Source organism: Spermophilus citellus (genome assembly GCF_964194105.1).
Source record: "Spermophilus citellus genome assembly, chromosome: 4".
In the NCBI taxonomy this organism is placed as follows: domain Eukaryota; kingdom Metazoa; phylum Chordata; class Mammalia; order Rodentia; family Sciuridae; genus Spermophilus; species Spermophilus citellus.
In genome coordinates, this window is record NC_138185.1 from 227222805 (window position 1) to 227247476 (window position 24672).

The 24672-nt window shown below is 57.8% G+C and overlaps 1 protein-coding gene across 8 annotated transcripts in view; it reads left to right on the forward strand.

Annotated features, from left to right (window-relative positions):
• PACS2 (phosphofurin acidic cluster sorting protein 2) overlaps positions 1–24672 on the forward strand; it is a 69868-nt gene that overhangs the window by 23836 nt on the left and 21360 nt on the right. For 6 of the 8 annotated variants that reach the window (XM_081288929.1, XM_081288930.1, XM_081288924.1 and 3 more), the window contains exons 2-8: positions 14027–14114; positions 15614–15703; positions 16961–17086; positions 20642–20804; positions 21279–21352; positions 21573–21653; positions 22828–22887. In XM_081288929.1, the coding sequence (XP_081145055.1) occupies positions 14027–14114; positions 15614–15703; positions 16961–17086; positions 20642–20804; positions 21279–21352; positions 21573–21653; positions 22828–22887 (682 nt within the window). The remainder of the gene's footprint in view (positions 1–14026; positions 14115–15613; positions 15704–16960; positions 17087–20641; positions 20805–21278; positions 21353–21572; positions 21654–22827; positions 22888–24672) is intronic. The other 2 variants (XM_081288926.1, XM_081288931.1) reach the window with 1 other exon arrangement.

Genomic DNA, 24672 nt, shown 5'->3' on the forward strand with positions numbered 1-24672 from the left:
CTCTCCCTCTGCCCTGTGGACCATCAGGGAGGAGCAGAAGGCAGGAGGTCCAGCTGGACCCCTGGGCTAGGGGCCAGCCTGACCCCTCACCTTCCTGATAGTCACTCTTGTGGATGTAGTCCCAAGCCGCAGTGCAGGCTGCCCCAGGATGGTAGCCCAGTCTGCAGGCCTGCTGCATGAGTTCTGCAGGCCTTCCTGGGGTCAGCCCTAGGGATCTGTGTCTGCTGAAACACCCCCCAACAGACAGGACTTGCTGTTGAGGGTGCCAGGCTCACATGAAGCCAGGTCCTGGGCAGGGACTGTTCCTGTCCTGTTGGGCCTCAGTTACCGAAGGCGGCATGGCACATTTGCTGGTGGAGACTGTGGGACAGTCTTGGGGGTCAGGGGCCTGGCCCTGGCTCAGCGTCACTCCTGGCTGGTATGTCTCACCTAGATCCTTACCTGATCTTGCCATGCTGTAGCAGCCCGCAGCAGTGGCCTCTGGCTTGCAGGGCTCCTCCGTGGCATCCTGCTGCAATGCTCTGTGCTGGCTTGTCCTCCACTAGGCCTCCCCCTGACGGTGTCTCCCAGCCAGTTCCCAGAAACCGAGATGGGAGACAGGGTCGGCACCAGATAGCTGAGTGCTGAGGCTCCTGGAGGACCCATGGGCCTTGGGGATCCTAGAAGGGAGAAGGCTGCCCCCACCAAGAGGACAGCTGCCCACTGACTGGGTTCTGTCTCATACAGCAGAGCTGGTGCAGAGCTGACCCTCTTGCCTCTGCGCTAGGGGGCTGGAGTGTGCAGCTCAGGGCACTCAGACAAGTCCCCGGCTCCCTTGGGTGGACCACCGTGCGGGCTGTGGGGTTGCGCCTGGGAGTCCGTTGATTGCAAATGTGCAGATGGTGGGGGTGGGAGCAGAGCTGGGTTCCCTCCTGGCTGTTGGCCAGGTGGATCTGCGCACTGTGCATCCCGGCTGTGGGCTGCAGAGCCCACAGGGGATGGCCTTGCGACCTGTGGGTCACTGAGCCAGAGGATGCAAGCCCTGTGGGTATGAGGGTCGGGATCCTCCTGACAGCTGATGGCGCATGGCGGGTCTGTTCATGAGGTCCGGGCTTGTCTTCCCTTGGGGACCTCCCCACCATGGACAGGCAGGGGCACAGGGTGTGCTCCAGCAGGCACTGTGTGATGGCGCCTGCTTTACTCCAACACCTGCCACCTGTCTTCCCTGGGAGGCCTCTGCTGGGGTCATGGGGAGGAGGTTGGGTATCCAGTGGAGGGTGCCAGCCTGGTCTCAGCCTACACAGGCCATCCGTGCAGAGCCTGGCTGACTCTTGCCTTCCCTAGCGGCTGCCCTAGCCCTGAGTGCTGCTGATAGGGACACAGAGAAGACACCTGTGACCTTTCCTCCTCATTAGCAGTAGCAGCTATGTCTAGATAAGGCTTGGACACTGGGGAAAGCTGAGCTCGGCCAGTGCGAGCTGGCAGCTGCCGCAGGGCCCCATGAGGGTGCCAAGTGTTTGTGACGCTGGTGGAGTGAGCCTTGGTGTCTCTATGAGCTTGCTCTGGGAGGATTGTCATGCCACGGCTGCAGAAGCTTTTCTGGCCCAGTCTGAGGCGGGCCTGAGGGCACCTGCTGGGCAGGGGAGTGAGTGGGCAGGCACTGCGAGCCCTCCCGGGTGCTGGCCTGCAGCATTCCTGTCATAGGACACGGGGTGCCTGGCCAGCTGCCGCTGTGGTCCCTGCTCCCACACGGCATGCTGCTCAGATGGGCAGCCCTGGAAACAAGAGCCCCTTAGTGTTCCCTCATGACAAACCCAGGGTCAGCAGGTCTGGGGCCCACAGGGTGAGCCCACGCGAGGCTGGGGCTTAACCACTTGTGCTCCCCACGTCTGAGGGGAGGGTGGGGTCTGTCCTCAGAGGGCCAGCAGAGTGCCACCATGTGCTTTTGAGACCCATGAAGTGCTGTCCTGCTCCCGGGTTCCAGTGCTGTTGGGACTGACCTGGTCTAACAGGGCTGCGAAGGTGGCCAGGTCTTCCCTCGTGACGATGCCCTCTGTGACGTGGTATGGCACAGCTCAGCAGAAGGGATCCTGTGTGGAGGGTGGGCAGTAGATGGGCCTGGGGTCCCTGGTGACCAGAGTCTAGGAAGGCAGGGAGTGAGGGATGGGTGAAGCCAACTGGCCAGAGGACACCCAGGGGCCAGAGGAACTGCTGAGTGGCCATGGCCAGCTCTGATCCTGTCGCCAGGCCACCCTGTGAGTCCCTGCTGGGGAGACTGTGGAAGCCCTTCTGGCCCAAGGGGCTGACAGAGGCCTGTGAACCCACCAGTCCTGAACTGGCTCCCTGTCCTTGGAGTCTGCAGGTCTGTAGGAGGTCCCATGCCCTCCCAGGGCCCTGGCTGGGCCTTAGTCCTGAACTGGCTCCCTGTCCTTGGAGTCCGCAGGTCTGTAGGAGGTCCCATGCCCTCCCAGGGCCCTGGCTGGGCCTTAGTCCTGAACTGGCTCCCTGTCCTTGGAGTCTGCAGGTCTGTAGGAGGTCCCATGCCCTCCCAGGGCCCTGGCTGGGCCTTAGTCCTGAACTGGCTCCCTGTCCTTGGAGTCTGCAGGTCTGTAGGAGGTCCCATGCCCTCCCAGGGCCCTGGCTGGGCCTTAGTCCTGAACTGGCTCCCTGTCCTTGGAGTCTGCAGGTCTGTAGGAGGTCCCATGCCCTCCCAGGGCCCTGGCTGGGCCTTAGTCCTGAACTGGCTCCCTGTCCTTGGAGTCTGCAGGTCTGTAGGAGGTCCCATGCCCTCCCAGGGCCCTGGCTGGGCCTTAGTCCTGAACTGGCTCCCTGTCCTTGGAGTCTGCAGGTCTGTAGGAGGTCCCATGCCCTCCCAGGGCCCTGGCTGGGCCTTAGTGCATGTCCGCTGCCACCCGTTACAGGCACCCTGAGTTCCACACAGTTCTCCAGGTGAGCAGGTGGGGTCCAACCAGAAAGGACAGGGTGGAGTCCGAGAGCCTTGGAGGACACCCAGGGCAGGCTGGGTAGAGAGGAGAGAGCCAGGGGCATCCAGAAGTTGGAGAGCCAGGAGCATGGAGGGCCTGGGGTCTTTCCTGGGTGGGTTGGGGGGTCAGGCATTAGAGGGGCCTGAAACTTTTCATTTTAGAATTAAAATACAAAGGAAAAAGAGGGGAAATGGTGTTTTGCTCACACACCAGCACCTCTTACCCTTGCAGCCGTGCATGAGGCCAGGGTAAGGGCAGTGAGGAGGGCCCAGCCCTTATTCTCCAGGGGATGCTGGGCAACAGAGGATGTGGCCAGCCTCTGTCCTCCATTCAGGCCCCAGCAGACACTGAGGTGTGCCCCAGCAAGAGGGATGAGGACCCTCCCACCAGAGGACACCACCTCAGAAGGACCCTGCCCACCAGAGGACACCACCTCAGGAGGACCCTGCCCACCAGATGATACCACCTCAGGAGGACCCTCCCACCAGAGGTGTTTATTTTGCAGTACAGGGGATTAAACCCAGGGGTGCTCTACTGCTGAGCTACAGACTCTGTCCCTTTTATTTTTTACTTTGAGACAGGGACTAAGTGGCCAGCTGAGGCTGGCCAGGTACTTGCAATCCTCCATCCTCAACCTCCTGAGTGGCTGGCCCTGCAGGTGTGTGCTGCTGTCACTGACCACAGCAGGTTGTCTAGTCACAGATGAGGCCTCCTCCCTGCTGGTTGTTGGGGACAGCGTGAGACAGCGTAGCCCTGGAGACGCCGTGGGGCTGCCTCAACCCCCAACAGGGAATCGCAACGTGATCAGCAGTTCCATTCTATGTATGTGCTGAAGGACTGGGCAGCATCAGAGCAGCCCTGGGCATAGCAGTCACGAGGTGCAAGCAGCCCACGTGTTTGGGAACACATGGATGCACGAGCAACATGGTATATCCACACAGTGGAACATAGTTCAGCCTTCAGAGGGGCATCAGCAGGGCGGTCCTTGAGGACTTTGTCCGCCAGCCACAGGACAGATCCTGGTAACAGCACTCATGGGGTCCCCGGAGTGGTTGGAGTCACGGGGCCAGGAGGTGGCATGGTGGCTGCCTGACTATCTAATGGTGCAGGTTTCACATTTGGAAGGTGGAGGAGCCCCAAGGTGGAGGATGGTGATGGTGTGGAAGGACGAACGTGCACCATTGCCACCAATCTGTACACTCAAAAGTGGGGATATGGGCTGGGGATATGGCTCAAGCGGTAGCGCGCTCGCCTGGCATGCATGTGGCCCGGGTTCGATCCTCAGCACCACATACAAACAAAGATGTTATGTCCGCTGAAAACTAAAAAATAAATATTAAAAAAAAATTCTCTAAAAAAAAAAAGTGAGGATATGACCAACTCTTTGTTGTGTGTGTATTTTACCTGAAAAGAAAAAGAGAAGCCAGGTGTAGTAGCCATACCTGTAATCTAGCAATTCAGGAGGCTGAGGCAGGAGATTTACAAGTTTGAGGCCAGTCTCAGCAACTTAGCAAAACCCTGTCTCAAAAATAATTAAAACAATAAAAAAGGGCTGGGGGCGTAGCTCAGTGGAAGTGTGCCCCAGGTCCAGTCCCTAGTGCGCGTGCGTGCGTACACACACAGCTTTTCTCTGTGCTGGGCTCTGGGTGGTAGCCCAGTTCTGCCTGGGACTCTGCTCAGCCCAGACTCCTCCACCTGGTGTCCAGACCCTCACCTCCAAGAGCTGCTCCTGCCCAGGGGCAGGTGCAACGAAGGAAGCCCAGCTGACCCAGCCATCAGATTGTGGTGGCTTAAAGGGGTGCCCCGTTCCACAGGGATACATGGGCGTCAGGTGCCCTCCTTTATTACTCACGTGTGTCCCCCGGCAGTAGCAGGGCCTCACCTCTGGCTCATGTGGCACGTAGGGGTGTGCAGGAGGGGGATTTTCAGCCCTGCAGGGAGCACGCTGCTGGGCTGGGCTGCTAGGTCCTGCACACGGGACGGGGGCAGGTGCCGAAGGGTCCTTCTGGGTGCTGGCAGGCTTCCCTGGGAGGAGAGGATCCCAGCTTCCTCCCTGCCCTCTGGGTGGGGTCAGCCCCCGGAGCGCTGCCTGCTCGGATCGGAGGTGGCTAGCAGGGAAGTCGCCTCACAAGACCCCGGGGCCGTGGGCTCAGATGGCCCCTGCGCCCCTGCTGTGTGAGAGAGTTTGCCTTTGCTCTCTACTGCCTGCAGGCCATGTGCTGCTGATGGACACTCAGTGACCCCGGAGGGGAGGCCCCACTCCCATGTCTGTTGCCCGTGCTCCATGCTGGCCCAGGGTCCCACGTGCCGTAACTCAGGCCCCTCTGCCTTGCTCTTTGTCCCCATGCCAGGCTCTGAGTGCTCCCCAGCATGGTCAGCTCCAGCGCCCTGGCTGGTGGAGAGCCTGGCACTAGCTGAAGACTCAGATTCCCTTCCTCATGGCCCCTCTCCTCCTCCCTGCAGCACCGGGTCTGGCCCCCTCTTCAGACTGGTCCCCACATGGAGGCAGCTCCTTCCTTTTGCTGCTAAGACCCAGCCTTCAGTATCCAGGGGTCCTGTGGCCACCACTGGCTGCATGGCAGTGCTGTGCAGGTTCTCACAGACGGACAGTTGTGCTGGCTGGAGCTGGAACTGGTGCTGCATCGCTCTCTGCTGCTCACACGGAGCAAGGCCAGCCTCTGTGAGGAGATGGAGGTGGCTTTAGGTGTGCCCTGCGTGGGCCAGTATGAGGGGACAGGAGAAAGAAGGTGCCCAGGATGGCAGGAGGTGCTTTGTGCATGTGGAGACTGTCCTGGGAGGCAGGGCCCCAGGCTGTGGCTCGAGAGCTGCCCTCTCTGCTGGGGCCAAGGAGGTGCAGCCACCTGGCTGGGAGCAGGACAGACGCCGTGCAAGAAAGACACTGAAACCTGTGTTGGTGTCACACACAGGGTCTGAGGCTGGACTTTTTTTTCTGGGTTTTGTGAGATGGGGCTCTTGCTACATCACCAGTTTCGTCCTGCTGGGCTGATGTGATCCTTGGCTTCAGCCTCCCAGGTGGCTGGGATTACACGTGTGTCACCATGTCCCCAGCACAAAACTCATTTTGAATGCATATATTAGAAAATGAGATTTGTCACCTCATCATGGGATCATTCAACTCAAGTTTTCTGAAGAACGGAGTGGATTTTTACTAAGTTAGAAGAATGGAGAGTACAAAGAGCAAGTCTTAATGAAGAAGCAGATGCTCTGGAAAAGTGTGATTAGCTAGCAGACTTCTGGCAAAAGTGAGTTAAGGTGCAATCTGTAACCTCAGAGACTCCAGGGGGCCCAGGCAGGAGGATCACAAGTTGGAGGCCAGCCTCAGCAACATAGTGAGGCCCTGTCTCAAAGTGAAAAATACAAAGTGCTGGGGTGTTGTTCAGTGGTTAGGCCTCCCTGGGTCCAATCCCCAGCACCAAAACAAAGTGGGAAGAGGAAGCACACCTGATTGTAGGAATAAAGTGAAACAGATGAAGTTTGAAACAACATCGTCGATAAAGGTGAAAACCTTGATAAATAGAATAACCTTCTGGAGAAAGTACGAATTATTAGTTGAACATCCCTAAGCCGAAATCCAGAGTGCACCAACATCTGCGGTTTTTGTTTGTTCGTTTTTGATTTTTGAGTGCCTTGATGCTGAAAGTGGAAAACCCCACTCCTGACCTCATGACAGCTCGAGTGGAACTTGTGTCCACCAAAGCTCTGTGTGGCACTGCCTCCTGGCTGTGTGTGTCTGGTGTGTTTGACATGAGAGTTTGTGCCTCTTCAGGGCCCCAGCCCCAGCCTCAAGGTACTCCGTGGTGCAGACACAGATATGCCAGAACCCAATCCAGAGCACTCCTGGCCCCAGGCCTTCAGAGGAGGGCGGCTCCACCTGCGCTCAGTAATGGCCATCAAGCCTCGTCCTCCTCGGAGCACACCAAGGGCTCTACTGGTGACTTTTACTAAATCTTCAAGAAACAAACTCTGTGTGTCCCAGAGATTGGGCAGGCTGGAAAGGAGCCGGGCTGCCTGCCCTGGGGACAGTGGTGCCGTGGACGCCCACAGGCCCCTCAGGGAGGGTGGGTGAGGCATCTGTGCCCAGGGCACTGTTCACCTGTCACTCAGACCCAGAGAGGAGCGACAGCTGAGGAGCCAGCGTGTGTTTTCAGAAACACGGAGCAGGAACTTCTTCAACTTGTGGGGTGCCTTCCAGGATCACAGACCCCACCCTCCAGGATCTCGTGCATGTCTCCTGGGCTATTGAACTTGCTCACTCACTCTGCAAGTGCCAGCTGCCTGCTGCCCTGTTCTGCAGCCGCAGGGCGTTCTGGACGATGCTGCATGGGCTGTCATGGCAGGTCTTACCTGTGAAGTTGGAGGGACTATGTGGCTGCTCCTGCCCCTCTGGGCTTTGCAGTGGCACAAAAGCGAGATTGAGTGGAAAAAAGAAAGCTGCCATTCGCAAGTGACGTTGTTCACAGGCACAGAACACAGAGGACACAGGTCTGCGTGGTATGGGTCAGCACACACAGCAGCAGCAGTCATTCTGAAAATAAAATGTATTCACAAAAGCAACTAGCATTAAAGACTTACAGGAGAAACTTGTACCATTCACTCATGAACATCAGACAAGGAGTAAAGAGAAATGAAGACTCTGGTCGTGAAGCTCTACACGGATGTCCCCTGGTTTTGGCAAGCTGATTCTGAAGTGGACAGGCTCCTTGAGGGAAAAGTGGAGTCTGGTGAGTTGAGGAGCTTCTCCGTGCTGGGGTGCTGCAGTGCCACCATGGACTGGGGCTCACAGTCAACCGTCTTGCTGTGTCTCCACCTGGCAGAAGGAGCCGTGGCTCTCTAGGACCCTCTCATCTTGAGGTTCCCCCTAACCCCCACAGAATCTAGCCATCTCCTACTGGGGGTCAGGATTTCAGCACAAATTTGGGAAGAACACAAACATCAAGTTCTTAACAGGCTGGGTTTTCCCTGGCAGATATAGAGGTATTTAAGTAAGCTGTATGAAACTGAAACGATTCGGAGTGGCAGAGTGTAGACTAACAGGGTAGAGTGCGGTGGCAGAGTGCAGACTAACGGGTAGAGTGCGGTGGCAGAGTGCAGACTAACGGGTAGAGTGCGGTGGCAGAGTGCAGACTAACAGGGTAGAGTGCGGTGGCAGAGTGCAGACTAACGGGTAGAGCGCGGTGGCAGAGTGCAGACTAACGGGTAGAGTGCGGTGGCAGAGTGCAGACTAACGGGTAGAGTGCGGTGGCAGGGTGCAGTGTAGAATGCGGTGGCCATGTGCGTGGCCTGTAGCACTTGGACACTCCCACGCAGGAAGGAGCGTGGGCGGGTCACTGCCTCACACCTGACCCAGATGACACCAAGTGTGTGAAGTACCTTGTGGAGGAAAGAGGAAGCAAAGCTTGGGGAGGGGTGGACTGAAGATCAGGTGTCTGGGAAGTGACGTCGTGGACACCCGACATGTAAATCGATGGAAAACCTCGCTTGACATTCTGAGGCGGGGAGGGACATTTGCAGTGTATGTGAACTGACAATTAGTATCTAGAATAAAGAATTCCTAGACATCTATAGGAGAAGGCCTCGCAATAGGAAAACAGGCCAAGGACCAGGGGGAATGCCCAGGAGCTGCCCCTGGCCTGGGAGTGAGCACCAGCCACGTGGCTCCCTGCAGGCAGGTGTCCTGTCCCGAGGACGGCTGCCAGGTTGAACCAAGGCCCAGCTGGAGGGATGCTGCGCTGCCCCTCCTGAGCGAACACATGTGCTCACTGCTACCCGTGTGTCACAGGGGTTGCGGTCCGGAGCTGGCCAGCTGGTGGCTCTCTGACCTCTGGACTGGCTTCCACTTCCTCTAGCCATTGCAGCCAGGAGGCAGGAATGGGCAGGGCCGCCACCCAGGAACTGATGCGCACTGCCTCTGCTCAGGCCGCCTTGCTAGGGGCTGCGGGCTCAGCAGGCTTGCCCAGATGCCCAGGAGGCAGGACTGGGCTCTGGCAGGAAGCTGATGCTGACAACACGGGAGACTCGCTACCAAGGAGGGTGCAGGCAGAGTCTGGGGACAGGCAGCAGGCCCTCGGGGGGACACCAGTTCCTCAGGATGTGGGGAAGGCGTGGCAAGGAGCACACTGGTGTCGGTGGCCCTTCCCTGTGTTTCTTTAGGAGGCCTCCATCCTGCAGAGTCCCTGCTAACTGCACTGGTGGACACGAGCTGACCACTGAGCCTCCCACTGCTGCCTCCAGTGTCTGCTTTTAGAACAGCAGCAGGCTCACCAGCCAGGTACCACCTTGGGCTGCTCCAAGCAGACTGGGCAGGAGCAGCACTGGGCACTCAGCAAGTCACCCCTGGGCATGGATATGGTTCCCTGTTGGCAGGCATGTATTCCATATTGACATTGTCTTAAAATACTTGTTTTTCCTGGCACTGGGGATGGAACCCAGGGGTGTTCTACTATTGAGTCACACTCCCGACCCTTTTTATCTTTTATTTTGAGACAGAGCCTCACTAAGTTGCCCAGACTGTTCTTTAACTTGCAATCCTCCTGCTTCAGCCTCCCTAGTTGTTGGAATCATAGGTGTGCACCACTGGACCCAGCCTAAAATACACTTTGCTTCATTTCTGTAACTTCACCGTCACTATCACAAGACTTGTAAGTACAGGTGCAGGTTCATGCCACATGTCCTTGTAGGCTGCTATGAGGCTGTTTGGCCTGGTATCCCAAGGCAGCTGTCCTCTCTCTTGAGACCAACCTTGGATCAACAGCAAGTGGCAGTGCTGCTGTCTGGCTCAGTTTCTCCATGCAGGTGATTGTTCTTTTAATGCTGTGTGCAACAAATAGCCTTTCTTAGAACATACCTCAGGACGCCAGGAAATAAACACACAAAGGAACACACTGTAAACCCCAGTGGGCCGGAGTTGAGCACAGCCGCAGCAGGGAGGAGCCCCTTGTAATTGGTGCCCTGCAGAGCTGTAAGCTGGGGCCTTGGGCATCTACCAGGAAGAGTGGCCCCCTAAGGTGGAAGCCACAGTCTCACAGAGCCTCCTGTTCTGCAGTGTGGGGTCCTCCCAGCAGCAGTGGCCTGTGCTGCCCCACGTCAGAGAAATGCCAAGGAGCATAAACTTGTAGAACTAGGACCTCTGAGAGCATCAAGTATGAGAAATTGAGACCTTGAAACCCTGGCCCCCAAATAAGTGTCAAGGATGGGTACACACACACACACACACACATACACACACGGGTTTACAATTAGTTTATAAAAAGCAGAATCCAAATAGGGTTTCTGTTAGCAGTAGGTTGGTGTGTCTCTTAGATCTGCCCCCCACCTTTTTTTTAGTTCTGACACTGGAGATTGAACCCAGGGGTGCTTTACCACCAAGCTACATCCCAGCCCTCTGTCATTTTGAGACAGTTGGCAACTTGCTAAGTTGCCACAGCTGGTCTAGAAGTTGTGATCCTCCTGCCTCAACCTCTGGAGCCCTGAGATTACAGGCATGTACCCTGCCTTTCCCCCTCACTTCTAAAGGTTATCACATATCCAGTCATGGTGGTACAAAAGTGTAATCCCAGTGAGTCAGGAGGCTGAGGCAGGAGCATCACAAGTTCAAGTCTAGCCGTAGCAAATTAATGAGACCCTGTTTCAAAAAATATAAAGGGCTGGGGGACATGGCTCAGCAGTAGAGCGCGCCTGGGTTCCATCTCCAGTGCCAAAAAGGAAAGAGGAGGTGATCATATAATAACGTTCCATTCCGCACCTCCTTTTACACAGCTCTTGAGTTCTCACCAATTCTGTGTCCACCACTCTCTTCAGGTCTGCACCTCAGGACAGTCCCCCACACTGTCCATACCCCTCCTGGCCTCTGCACTCTCTGCTCTTGGCATTGCCCTTCCAGAATGAAGAGCAGCACAGCCTGCTGCCACTGGCCTGTGCCCAGCACGGTACCTCTGGACGTTCGTGCGTGTCCGCCGCCCAGCCTCAGGTGGCCCGGTTGCCTCCTGGCCAGTGGCTGCAGGTCTTCCTCTGCCTGTTTCCAGCCCTTGGCCACTGAGCAGGCTGCTGGGGATGCGTGCAGGTCTCTGAGTGGACTGGGCTTTTACCCTGGGAGGCGTTCCAAGGGGTAGCAGTGCGCCTGGTGCGCCGGGGTGTGTGCGGGGGTGGGGTGGGGTGGGGGGTGGGCTCTGCACCTGGTGTCCCTGCAGCCACAGGAGCTCCAGGTGCTGCTGTCCCTCCTCTCCATCCCCTGGGGTGAGGTCTGTTTTCCATTTTCTTTGTGAATTTGTAGTGTCATCTGAACAGCTGTGTGGCGGCCCGCTCAGTCTCCCCAGTGGCTCTGGCGGGAAGCACCTTTCACGCCCCGCGCCATCAGTGTCTTTTAATTCGCTCACTCGTTCATTAGGTTTGTTTTCGTATTGATGAGTTTTGAGAGGGCCTTTTCAGTGGGATAGAATCCTTTGTTAAATGTTTGGTCAGCAAAGACTGCTGTCCAAAGCTTGTCTCCTAGCAGAGATTTTTGCAGATTGGCCTTAGGTTTTGACAGGTTTGGTGAGTCAGCTTCCTGTCCTGCCTGACTGCTGTGGCCCCTCTGCCAGGCACAGACTGGCACTGCTGCTGCTCCGTGCAGGGTGGAGCTGCCGTCTCAGAACTGAACGACTTCCTTCTTTCTCTTCTTTCTTTTTTTTTTAATTTTAATTTTTATTATTTTTTAGTTATCGATGGACAGAATGCCTTTATTTTGTTTGTTTTTATGCGGTGCTGAGGATCAAACCTAGTGCCTCACATGTGCTAGGCAAGTGCTCTGCCACTGAGCCCTAGCCCAGCCCCAGCCTAGCCCCAGTCCCTGCCACTTCTTCCTGAGTGGCCGGGGCTGTTCTAGCTCCTTTGCTGTTGCAGGTAAAATCAGTTTATGGACACAGACTGAACTCCTGGATGTTTCTGGCATGGTGCCGGATGCACAGGTCGGGCTAGGGAGGGCCAGCAGCACCCCTCGCGCCTGTACAGCTCTGTCCTCCCTTGCAGCACTCGGGGATTTCTAGCATGAAGGTCTGCACTGTTTTAGACCAAGCATTTCCTCTTTGAGGGGATTTTATTGTTTAAATAATTAATTGAACTTCTTTTTTAAAAATATATGTACATTTCCATTGTCAATGAGCCTTTATTTTATTTAATTCTGTGTGGTACTGAGAATTGGGCCCAGTGCCTCACACCTAGGTCAGTGCTCTACCTCCGAGCCACAGCCCAGCCCTGAGGGGATCTGTAAATGGGTGTCTTTAAGCTTTGCCCACCCTTCCAAACCCCAACCCCGTGTGTGTGCATTAGCTTGTTGCAAGTGGCCCTGGGACGTGTGGCCCGAGAACACTGGTGGATTCCAGAGCTAAGTCTGCATTTCTTGGTGTCGTGTGCATGCACGAGCAAGGTCTGAGACCAGGGGCTGCTCATCTCCCTCCTGCCTGTGCCGTGTCCCCGCCTTGCCTCTTGCACTAGCAGGGCCCATCTGTGTGAGCCACGGTGTGAGAACCCAGGTGCAGGCCTGGGTCTGTCTTGGGGCGGTGCCCAGTCCCTCACCTGCAGCGTTAGCCGTGGGCATCTTGTGGCTGCTCCAGGTCTCAGCCTGTGCGGAGAGCTCCTGCTGGGCGTGGGACAGCTGCCCTCCAGCTCCACTCTGGGCTACCCTGCAGCCCAGCCCAGCCAAGGCCCAGCCCCAGATGAGTGCAGGGAGGACCACATCTCTCTGCCAGCCTCCTACTCAGGTCCAGCAAGGCTGCCTCAGGAGGGGCGTCTCGTCCAAGGTGAGCAGGCCCAGCTGCTCAGTCATGGACAGGCAGCAAAAAAATGCAGGAGGTGGGAGGGGCTGGGTCCTGCAGGGCACGTCCCCACTAGGCCTCACCTTGCCCAGGCCCCACCGCCTGGTCTGGGCCCTGTCCTCTAATGTCAGCTTGGGCTTGCCTGAGGCTTCTTTTTCAGGATATTTGAGCTGATAATTCAACTTATTGGTCAGAGACAGGATGAGCCCCATTACTGTTGCGTCTTGGTGGATTTGGGTAGTTGGTGACATCAAAGAAGTGTTGGCCCTGCTCATGTTTTGATGTCTGCAGGTCCTTCCTGAAGTGAGGACTGCTGTCCTCTTTCCCTTTGTCCAGCTGGAGGTGTTCTGAAGTCTGCCCACACCCAGGCCACGGGTGCTCGCTGCTCTCTGCTTCTCTGGCTGGTTTCACTTAGCTGCTTCTTTCTGCTCCCTTGTCCCTTTCCCTGGGCTCCTCCTCTTCCCGGCTCTGGCAGCCCCTCCTGCGTTTTCATCTCAGTCGAGGCCCCTCTGAGGTGGGGCTGTGGGAGTGTGGCCGGCCTCCTGTGCAGCCTTACCCCTTAGTCACCTCTCAGCTGTGGCTTTGCCCCGGGGTCTCAGTGTGCTGGCTGCACCACAGTCCAAAATGTCAAGTGGACAGTTCCAGGAAGAGCAATCCGCACATTTTAGATCAGACACCCTTCCGAGTAGGGTGGCAAGGGTTAGGTTAAGTGCTGGAGGCTCTTCCTGCAGGGTCCACTGTGCAGCGAAAGCCTCTGCTGCTCCCTGCTGGCCGGTGCTCCCCAGGCAGGCTCAGTCCACCGGGTATCTTGTTGGGAAGACACTGCCTGCAGTGACTGGGGTCCCCTGTGGGAACCCACAATTGCACAAGAGGTGGGGTTGGCAGTGGGAAGGTTAGGGAGCACTGAGTGGGCTGGGGAAGCCAGAGTGGGGAGTGCCATGTGGGCTAGGGTCTCTCCTCCCACGTCTGGGAGCTGGGCTCAGGGTGATGCCGTTACCCTGGTCTTTGGGGGCCTCTCTGTTCTGCAGTCTTATGGGAGGGCTTTTGGGATCCTGGTGGCCTGTCTCTCCCACCTGTCTGCTGAGCTGCCTCTGGTGAAGATGAGGCCCTGGCCATGGTACGCAGGGTCATTGAGTGTGGCTGCAGTGGGCCAGGCCTGCAGAAACTTCTGGGAGGTGGGACAGTCAGGCTGGTGGGGGCAAGGTGTGGGTGGCCTTTGGGCAGCATCCAGGCTGAACTGTATGCGCCTTACAGGTTGTGCAGCCTGACTCTGAAGAAGCTGGCGGTCCTCAGGGAGCTGGAGAAGGAGCTCACATCAGTGGTGATTGCGGTCAAGATGCAGGTGAGCTCAGCCTGCCCACCCCTAAGAGTCCCTCCTGCTTCCTCTTAGTGTGGGGTTGGCAGACACAGGTGCAAAGGCGCAGGAGGCTGCATCAAACAAGCTGGACAGGGCTGGACCGTCCCTCTTTACACCCGTGGCCTCTCCCCCCATTCCCCATCATGTCCTTGGCCCTCTGTGTGTCGGTTTTCCCCTAGCCAAGGCCCTTCTCCACGGCCCCAGAGGCACCCAGGCCCTCGGACTGCATCTCTGCACTGCCCTCTCCTGCTGTCCCAGCTGGGTAGGTCTGGATCTCCGAGACGCAGAAGCTAGGATGACTGGTAGTGGGGCAGGGAGCCGAGCAGGGAGCGAGGAAGGAGGGCTGTGGGGAAGGGCCACCACTCCCCTGCCACCCTGGTCCAGACCTGACCACTGATATCCCCCCACTCAGGCCACCCATGCCTGCTTCCTGCCACATGACCCTGCTCTGGGCTCCCTGGGTGGTGAGCTCCATGCCCCCTCCTTTCCTTCACATCCCCAGGCTCCCCACCCCCAGCCCCCTCTGCAGCTACCTGCCCACCCCACCCCCAAACCTTGGCACATTCTGTGTCTGATGCTGCGGGAGTCTGGCACTCAGCACACCTGGCCACGTCTACCCTTCTCTCTCAGCATGAAGTCCTCAGGGTCTGTCCTTGCTGGACAGAGAGATGCTGTTTTTGTGTGTACTTGGGACTGAGCCCAAAGGCGCTTGAGCACTAGGCCACATTCCCAAACCTTTTATTTTGAGGCAGGGCCTTGCTAAGTTGCTTAGGCCTTCACTAAGATGCTGAGGCTGGCCTTGAACTTGCAATTCTCCTGCCTCAGCCTCCTGAGTCGATGGGATTGCAGGCGTGCACCACCACGCTCTGTGGAGCAGATCCTCTCAGACAGTACTGTGACGAACAGCGATGGTGCACTTGAGTTTAATTTGGTGTAGGTGGGAGGTTGGGGTCCTGTCAGTTCATACAGTGACTTTCTACATGCTGACAGGAAGCTCCTGCTGACTGAGGCCACTTAACGCTCACTGTGCTTCGAGTGCCTGCGTACTTTGTGTCTGTCCCCAGATGGTGCCTACCCTCTCTCTCCTGGCAACAGTGTCTCTGTGCCATCAGCACTAGGCCTCTGAGGATGTCCTCTGGAGGGCTCTCGGCCCTGTGTGATTTTTAAAATATGGGATGCCCAGCACACTGGCCTACCAATTAAGGCTGGCATCCTGCCGTGAGGTATCTTGGTGACTGTGTACTGTGGCAGGAACGTTCCTGACCCTCTCACTTCTGGGCGGGTCCTAGAGGTGGGGTTGGTGCAGCAAAGGGAAGGATGTGTTCAAGGCTCTGGTGTGTGTCCTGTGCTGCCTCTGAGAACCCTCCTTGCTTAGGCCTCCTGTCCAGGATTTTCATCGTGACGGCTTAAAGAGTGACTAAGTGACCGTGTCCTTGGTTTCATTTAAAAATTCCCTTTAAATCAACAGATCTATCTTCTCACAGGGCTCCAAACGCGTCCTCCGATCTCATGAGATTGTGCTGCCCCCCAGTGGACAGGTGGAAACTGACCTGGCCTTGACCTTCTCTCTGCAGGTGAGTCTAATACGGGGTGATGGGACACTCTCTTAGTGCCCTGGATGTGGGGATGGGCCCTGCTCAGCACCTGGAGTGATGGACACTCCCTCACTAGGGCAAACTGTGTGCTTTCTTATTTTGATCTTCTCTTGGTTGTAGCTTATTAAATGATTAGAAAATTTTCTTGGTGTACCATGTTCTATTTTTATTCATTTCTCATGGTTAAAAAAATGTAATGAGGAGGCCACACATCAAATTCCCAGTTAAGCTCATTCTCATATATAGAGAAGATGGGCAGGAGTACAGGGGAACTCAGTCTACTAAGTTCACAGCCATGAGCATTGGGTGTGCCTAGTGGTGGACTGTCTCTCAGCTAAGATGTGGCTGAGAGCCTCCCAAGGCCAGTGGGAAACAGAGAGCCCCCCTGGTTCTCTCCAGAGCCTTGCCCCATCTAGAAAGCCAGCCCAGCTCCAGTTAATTCAGCACCCACTAAACCAATTCATTCTAAGTTCCTATGACTCCTCTTCTCCTTTTAAATGTACGAGTCTGGTGAAATGCCCGTGTCCCTGCGAGCTTCCGCCAACTACCTCCCCATCACCACCCACCACCCACCAGCCCTACCCTGCCTGGCTACTTGGGGCCAGCCACTGGAGCTATCCCCACCAACATGCTCCTGGGGTTTGTAGTGTGTGACTTTTTGGGGTGTCCAGTTCTTTGAGGTGTAATTTACTAAACAGGACTCACCTGTGTTGAGAGCAGGATCCTTGGCTTCTGCAGTGTGAACAGGCACACAGCCCTGCTCAGCCAAGAGCAGGGGCTCATCTGCTTTGGTCCCAAGGTGCTTTCTCTGTGTCAAGTCTTGAGAAAGAACCTGTGAGCATCTGCTTGGGCAAGTCCCTCCAAGTAGTCCCCTCTGGCTGCCCAGCTGGAGGGTGCACACTACCGAGGGTGGGAGAATGCATGGGGGTCAAGGCCATGGTTGTCTCCTTCATGCATCCATGAACACACATGGCCCCCCAACCCAGATATCTTGGCAAGCCCTTCCCATCCACCAGCTTCAGCCGGCAGGGTGGGGGCAGAGCCAGGCAGCTCTGCCCCAGGATCAAGCCCTACTGCTGTGCTCGTTCCTGGGTGGTGGGAGACAAAGGGCCTGGGGACCAGGGGCGACCCTGAAAGGTCTCAGGCAACATCAAAGGTCACCCCATGCAGACCTGACCTCATGGCCCATGGGGCAGGCTGCACTGGGCACCTCAGGGCGCTCACTTTTGCCCGCAGTACCCGCATTTCCTGAAGAGAGAAGGCAACAAGCTTCAGATCATGCTGCAGCGCAGAAAGCGCTACAAAAATCGCACGATCCTGGGCTACAAAACGCTGGCTGCGGGCTCCATCAACATGGCCGAGGTGAGCGCCCTGGGCCCTGAGTGGCACTGTGCAGGCTGGTTCTAGGATAGCAGAGCATTTGTATGTGGCAGATTGCTCCTACATGTCCAGTGTTCACACCAAAGTGACCAGAGGAGTGGGCTCCCCCGTGATGCTGATCTCAGCCCAAATGTGCTGCCTCTTCCTGGTCCCCTGACCCCACATGGCTCAGCATAGCTCCTGCCACACATGCAGCCCTATGTGCAAGGCCTGCTTCCATACCTGCCCACCGTGGCAGAGGGCCCAGGTGGACCTGTCCTGGAGCCCCTTGCAGAAGGCTCCTCCTGGATATCCCAGGTGGCCCTTGCCAGCCCCAAACGTGGGACTGGTTGAAGCAGTGGGAGCACCTCAGAAGGAAAACTGCCCAGCAGCCCCGTGTCATCCTGCGTGCTATGGGGCTGGGGGACTGTGCAAATGGAAGGGACTTGTGACATAGAGGCACCCTGGGCTGAGGGGCCCAGACCTCCTCATGGGTCCAGGAACCACAGCAGTGGCTCTGAAGAGGGACAGCTGGGGTCTCGTGGAGCTGTATTGGGCCTACCTGGGGCAAGCATACCAGCAGCAGGCCTGGCTGTAGCACCCCCACCCCTACAGGGCTGCCAGACTCCAGTGCCGTCCAGCCCCACCAGTCACTGCAGGCCTGGGTCTCCCCGACCCCAGCTGCCCCGCCGTGCCGCACACCCAAGCCTACACATCCTGTCTCCTGGAACTTGCCTCTGCCCCCCAGACTCTGGGCTCTCCCTTGTGCTAGACTGACTGTTCTAAAGGCCACCCTGCCATGGCGGCTGCAGCTTTAAAGCCTGTCCATTCTTGGGAGAAAGGGCCAGTCCCTGGATGTGGCCTCTGCATCTCTGCTCCCCACAGCCCACTGCCCCACAGCTGTGTGCTCTGAAGCCAAGGTTGCCTCAGTGCCTGCCTCTCTGTGCTCCCTGGCCACCCTCCTCCAGGCCCTGCACTGTCCTCTCCCACCACAGCCTCTGGCCCCAGACCCAGCTCGGCCTTCCCACGGGGCCTGGTTTCCTTGCTGCTTGGCAGTGTCTGTCCCTCACAGTGACCATTGCGGGCTGTATGTCATCCCATGAGCTTGGTGGATTGGGGGATAAAGGTAGCTCTGACCTTGCCTGGTGGGCATGAGGCTCACCTGGGGGCTGTGCCAGCCTGGTGTGGTCGCAGAAGCTGCCACATAGGAGTAGGCTGGGGCTGTCAGTGAGGCTGGTACTATTGTATAAGGATGGCACTTGGCAGGAGGACAGTGTCCCTAAGGTTGGGACATGGGGGTCAAGCCAGTGCATGGACATAGAGGTGACGGCTGGGTGGTCTCTCCGTGAAGCCCCAGGCGCCTCTAGCGGTAGTTGGCCCCACCTACTGTCCCTCTGGCCCTGACCCACCATGTGCTCTGCCCAAGGGACTTGGCGGGCAGAAAGGCCTGAGCTGGGTGTCTTGGGGACCTGCATGTGCATGTGGATGGCTGTCAGGGCCAGGGGCATAAACAGGAGAGCGCAACCCCAGGACCTGGCAGCAGGAGGAGCTAATGGCCCCTCAAGACCTGCTCAGGCATGGCCTCCACTCACACTGGTGAGCATCATGGTGGTGGGAGGAGGCCCCAGCTCTGCCCCCTTGGGGCTCCTGTCCCAGGTGGACCCAGGCCTCAGCCTGAGCACCCTCACCCAGGTAGCTGGGGTGGCAGAATTGAGGTCTGCAGGCCTGACCACTGAGGTTCAGAATTGTAGGTTGGCCCAGCATTTCCCTGGTCTCTGAGCAGCTTCCCATGGCTCTGAAACTCTTTGATGGTGAAAACGGGAGCCTGTAGGGTGGCAGGAGAAGGCCACCCCAGCAGGCTCGAGCTGTCACTGGGCCCATGGGCCAGCCAAACTAGGGGGCGCAGGGCCCTCAGTGCCATATGGCACTACAGCCGGGCCCGAGTGGGACGGCCCCCTGGCCATCAGCATCACCCAACAGAGCTCCCAGCGGCAGAGCTCCTGAGTGCTGCTGGGAAGAGGCGCCAATCCTGAGGAGCCCTGGCCAAAGCCCGGAGTGTGCTGGGAGAGCCAGGGGTTCTGGGCTGGGGCATCAAGGAGAGGTCAGAGGGAGACTGGGAACCAAACGGGGGAGAGGTGGCCAAGGTTACCTCCCCAGCCAGCCCTGGGGACTCTCCCTCATTTGTGGTGGCTGGTGTGGAGCATGTTCCCAGCCCTCTTCACAGGACCAGCCCCTACACTCCAGGCTTAGGGTGCTCTCAGAAGCGGCTGGACACAGGGATCAGTGCAAATGTGCCTTTCACAGGAGGTCCCATCTCCCTCTTGCCCTCCCACATGGAGGAGGCAAGAGTGGGTTTTCTTGGCAGAGGCCCTGACCCACCTGTCTCCTGCAGAGGTAGTGTGGGCAAGCAGGGCCAGTGTGCCTACATCCAGGCTGCTGCTCACCCCCAACAACCGGTGGCCCTTCCCTCAGCCAGGGTCACTGGGTTGGATCCATGTGTCCACCTCTGGAGAATGTTTTGGCCTCTGAGCCAGTGGTTCACACCAAGTCTGAGGTCACTGCAGGAAAGTGACAGGTGTGTGGAGCTGGGCCTGCAGAGGCAGGTGAGGGAAGCAGCCTCTGAATGGCATGTACCTGTGCAGAGTATGTGGGCACCTGTGTCCCTGTTGGTACACAGGTGCACAGAGCCCAGGAGTGGGGGAGTCTTGGTGTAGGGCTGCCAGCTGACCTAATTTGGCATCTGACAGATGTGAAAGCAGATGTGAGCTTTCTTAGAATTTTATTTTTTTACTGATTAGACTTAGCACCCCCAAATCAGGACCCAAAATTTTTAAAAAATCTGATCTATGGGGCTGGGGCTGGGGCTGTAGCTCAGTTAGCAGAGCGCTTGCCTAGATGTGCAAGGCCCTGGGTTCAAGCCTCAGTGCTGAATCTGACGTATAAAGTCCTGGCGTGGGTCCCATCAGCTGGCCACCAGCAGGGCTTCAGAGAGCGCGGGCCTGTGAGTGAGGGCTCTGAGACATGGTGGTGCAAGGCAGGCAGGGACCAAGGGATGGGCGCACCCTGCCTCTCTGGTTTGTGACTCTCTTGTAGCAGTTGACCCTAGAGCTCGATGGTCTCACAAGCCAGACCTGGTAAGTCCTGTGCTTGCTCGTGGCCATTCTTCCTTGGCCCCCATGAACATGCCCCTGGACAGGCATCTTAAGGGCTGGTGGCCGTGTCACGTTCCACGCTGGCCCTCACCCCTGCTGCCATAGGTTGCTTGGCTGTTGTGGGAGCTGGGGCCTCCTGGGTGGCTTCCCAGGCACCACAGGTGTGCCAGAGACCAGCTGGCTGCAGTCGGTCCTATCTGTTTCCTTGTCTGTGGCATATAAGCTGGGGCTCTGCTCCCCTGCTCGCTCCGTCCTCATCCTGGCTGTCCCCCTAGCCCTGTTCTCCTTTGCTCTCTGTTGTGGACTCTCTTGCCCACTCCAGGCACCTCCTGCTCTCAAATATGGGGTTGCCAGGGTGGAGGGCCCTTTCCATTTGTGGTACATTCTAGCACCATCCCCCCTCCAGGTGATGCAGCACCCCTCTGAGGGTAGCCAGGTGCTGAGCCTCTGTAGCAACATCAAGGAGGCCTCTGTCAAGGTGGCTGAGATCTGGATCATCTCCCTGTCCAGCCAGCCCATCGACCACGAGGACAGCGCCATGCAGGCTGGGCCCAAGGCCAAGTCCGCAGGTGAGTGGGGCGGCACTGTGCCCCTCCCTGCTGGTCTGCCCTGGCAGTGGGTGGCAGAGCTGTGGACTATGGGGCACCCAGGTCCTGAAGGCTGAGTGACATGTGCTCAGGAGGTGTTGTAAGTCAATCAGTGCCACCTGATGCTCTGGGGCCTGCCTGGGTGGCTTCATAGAGACCAGGTACCCTATGGGCCATCCTCTCTGTCCCCTTCAGTCTGTGGCCTGGGACAAATGCTGGGCAGCCTGCAGCTGCTGCCACCATCACAACTGGGCCCCCTGGGGCAGGGAAGGCTGCTGGAGGTTGACTGGGGCCTGGCTGAGATGCTAGAGGGCAGGATGCAGTGGGGTCCAAAGCAGGGTCGTGTGGTCCTGCTGACCCTGCCAGGCCCGCGGGCTGGGGGCCTGTGAGCCACCTTGGTGCCAGGGCAGTGGGTAGGACTCGACGTCTCCGACAGACCCTGTGCTTGCTCCACAGACAACGACTCTGAGGACGAGTACGAGAGCTTCTCCTCGGAGCAGGAGGCCAGCGACGACGCTGTGCAGGGGCAGGTAACTGAGGCTTGCCAGAGCGTGGCCACGGCCACAGGGAGGCCCTGGGGGCTCAGGGCACCTGGATTCTCCCACCCCAGGCTCCCACATGCCCAGGGGCAGCTCCAAAGAGGCTGTGGCCAGGGTGGCCTCAGCAGTGCCTCCTTAGGGCTGCATGCTTGGCTGGCCCCTCCCGGCCCAGGTGGGTGGTTGTGACCTCAGGCGTGTGCTGTGCCCGCAGGACCTGGATGAGGATGACTTTGAGGTGGGGAAGCCCAAGAAGCAGCGGCGCTCGATAGTAAGAACGACGTCCATGACCAGGGTCGGTGGAAGCTGTTCTACTAACACTGGGTGGTGGGGCTATAGCGGGGCACCGTGGGCCTGGGGCCAGGCAGGGGCGTCCCTGGGCAACTCCCGACTGCCAGTTCCCGCCAGGTACTGCCCTCTGAGGCCTGCCCCAGGTCCTTGCTCCAGCTTTGCATGGTCACGAGGTCCCCAGGGTCTGGAGTGAGGCTAGATAGACTGGCCTTTGCTGCTGCGGCCTCCATGGGCCTGGAATGGCTGCCTCCTTGCCTCGGCACCACTCATACCTATGTGTGGCCAGTCCTGCTTTGCCCTGAGCCCGGCCTGCCTGCGGTCCCATGGGCACAGGAGCTCGGCAGGGTTCCTTCCTCTAGGAAGAAAACTTGGGTGGGCCTCAGCCCTTCCTGACCCTCAGTGTCCTTCACTGGGAACTGGAGACCCTCAAACCCCAGCACTGAGCTGTGCCCCTGCAGGAATGGCAGTGTGGGTTGCCAGGGAAGTCTATGCTAGTGCTGACAGGGGACAGGCATGCCCACTTGTGGCAGCATGTGAGAGGGAGGCCTTGGGAGGCTGTGCCCCTGTTGTGCCAGCTACTCCCACACAGGGAAGCCGTGTTGTCCTGGACCATGGTTAGCACCAGTCAAGCCTCAGCTCCAGGGCCCTGGGCCAACCTCTGAAGGGAGGTGGGTGGGGCGAGCCCTCTCTCTGTAGGTTGGCTGGGGACACACCTCGCTGGTGGCCAGTGGCTAGAGCTGAGACTGTACAGCCCAGGGCAGCCAGGGAGCAGTGGGGTTCAGACTGTCCCCTGAGCAGGCACCGCCACCTTGTCTACCATACCTGCTCAGGGCCCACCCAGCAGCCTCCTTCCGGAGGGGGCTGGGAGAGCAGGAAGGGCTGTGAGGCTTCTGGAGGAATGGCAAAGCCAGCACTTGCCCTCTTGGCACCCCTGGCACCCCTGGGTGGGGTCTGGGACGGTCAGCTCTCCCGGGCATTCTTTGTCTGGCTTCAGCTGTGGCCTGAGACCTGGTGAACATGTCGTGGGACTCCTGCCAGAGCCACGTTGCATGTGTCAGTGCTGCTGAGTGTTTCCCGTGCACCTCCTCTGGCCCAGCGCAGCAAGAAGCCCAGGCACAGCCTCACGGTGCCCCAGGAGTGGCTCCAGGTCATGCCTGACTTTGCCGCTTGCCTTGCAGCAACAAAACTTCAAGCAGAAGGTGGTGGCGCTACTGCGGAGGTTCAAAGTGTCCGAGGAGGTGAGTGGGCTGAGCCTCCCTGTTGAGCGGCCTGCTGGGGAGGAGGTATCTGATCTCTGGGCAGCTACAGCTCTGTGCTTGTCCTCTGTAGGGCATTGCCCTCTGCCCGCCAGGCTGGGCGACAGTGGTGCTGTCTCCTGAGACCTCCCGAGGTGTCAGCAGAGAGCCAGGGACGGCCAGCTCCATGTCTGTAGAACTCCAAGTCATGGTCACCAGGGAAGATGGACACCGGGTTTTTGTGTTCATTAGCTTTCATAGATAGACTTTATTTGGGGAACTGTTTAGGCCCATAGAAAAATCAGGCAGGTGTGCACAGAGCTTCCGGTGCCCCTGCCGCCATAGGCGGTCTCCCTTGCTGCCAGCACGGCATGGGTTCTTAGGTTTTAAATTCTTCTAGCGTTTCTCTAGTTTCCAAATTTTCTGTAATGAGCTTGTGTAACTTCCATAACCGGAAGAAAAACTCCTTGGTGCTTTCATTTTTTGTTTGTTTTGGTTTGGATTTTGTTTTGTTTTGTTTTGTTTTGTTTTGTTTTGGGGTACCAGGGATTGAACTCAGGGGCAGTTAACTACTGAGCCAGCCCTATTTTGTATTTTTTTATTGAGAGGCTCTCACTGAGTTGCTTAGCACCTCACTGTTGCTGAGGCTGGCTTTGAACTCACCATCCTGCTGCCTCAGCCTCCTGAGCTGCTGGAACTACAGTTGTGGCCACTGCACCCAGCTTCCTGGTGCTTTAACACATGGTGTGATGCTGGGCCGCAGTGGAGAGGAGGTCCCTGGGTGCGCCACTCCACTGGCCACACGGCCCGCACAGTGGCTCTGTGTCCCTGAACATGAAGGCCATATCACCAGAGCACCCACACTTGGTGGCTGCTCTGCTCAGGCGTAAGTGCTGAGATTGGCATGGCTTGGCCACGTGGGGCCAGCAGTGTCTCCAGGACCCACCTAGCAGCCTGCCTCTAGGAAAGGACAGCCTCCTCCTCGGGCACAGCTGGCAGGCCCTGAGTCTTTGCTCACTTCTGGTAGTGAAACAGTCCCTAATCTAGCTGCAGAGGGGGCACTTAGCAGGGCAAGCCCCTGGCCTGAGGCCTCCCTGACCCCTTCTGTATGCCTAGCAATGAAGGAGTGTCCTCAGCTGGATCTCGACCATGGGGTTCTGTACTTGGCCCAGCCGGGGACTGAGTCCCAGAATGTACCTGACCCACACAAATTGGGTTCTGACTTCTGGAACTCAGCTCAGATTGTGAAGATTCGGCCAACATCCCAGGCACTGTACCTGGGTAAAGGACTCTGTCTTTTCCTGGGGATGATCTCCAAGGATGGTGTGACATTCGCATACGTTGATCAAGTCATGTGGTCTCTTCATCTGCCACTGTACTCCCTCTGGTGTGAGCACCAGACCACCTTGCACAGCTCTGTCCCTGTGTCTGAGTGCTCTGGCCAGTGTGTGCCTCCCAGCACTGCCCAGCTTGTGGCCTCACAGCAGCCCTGGGAGATGCAGGAGAGGCTTGGCAAGGGGCAGCCTCCTGCTGGGCCGGGAGCCAACTTAGACCACTCCTGCTGCCGTCACTGTAGCTCAGTCTGGGTGACTCAGACACAGCCAAATGCTTCACTCCCGTCCTGAGGCTGGAAGTCCAGGGTCACGGCTCCGGCAGATGGGGTGTCTGGAAGGGCCTGGTCCTCTCAGACAGTGTTGTTCACGTGTCCTCACACAGCAGGGCAAGTGGGAGGAGCACACTTCCTCCAGCCTCTTGTATGAGGTCACTCATCACTTCCCAAAGGCCCCA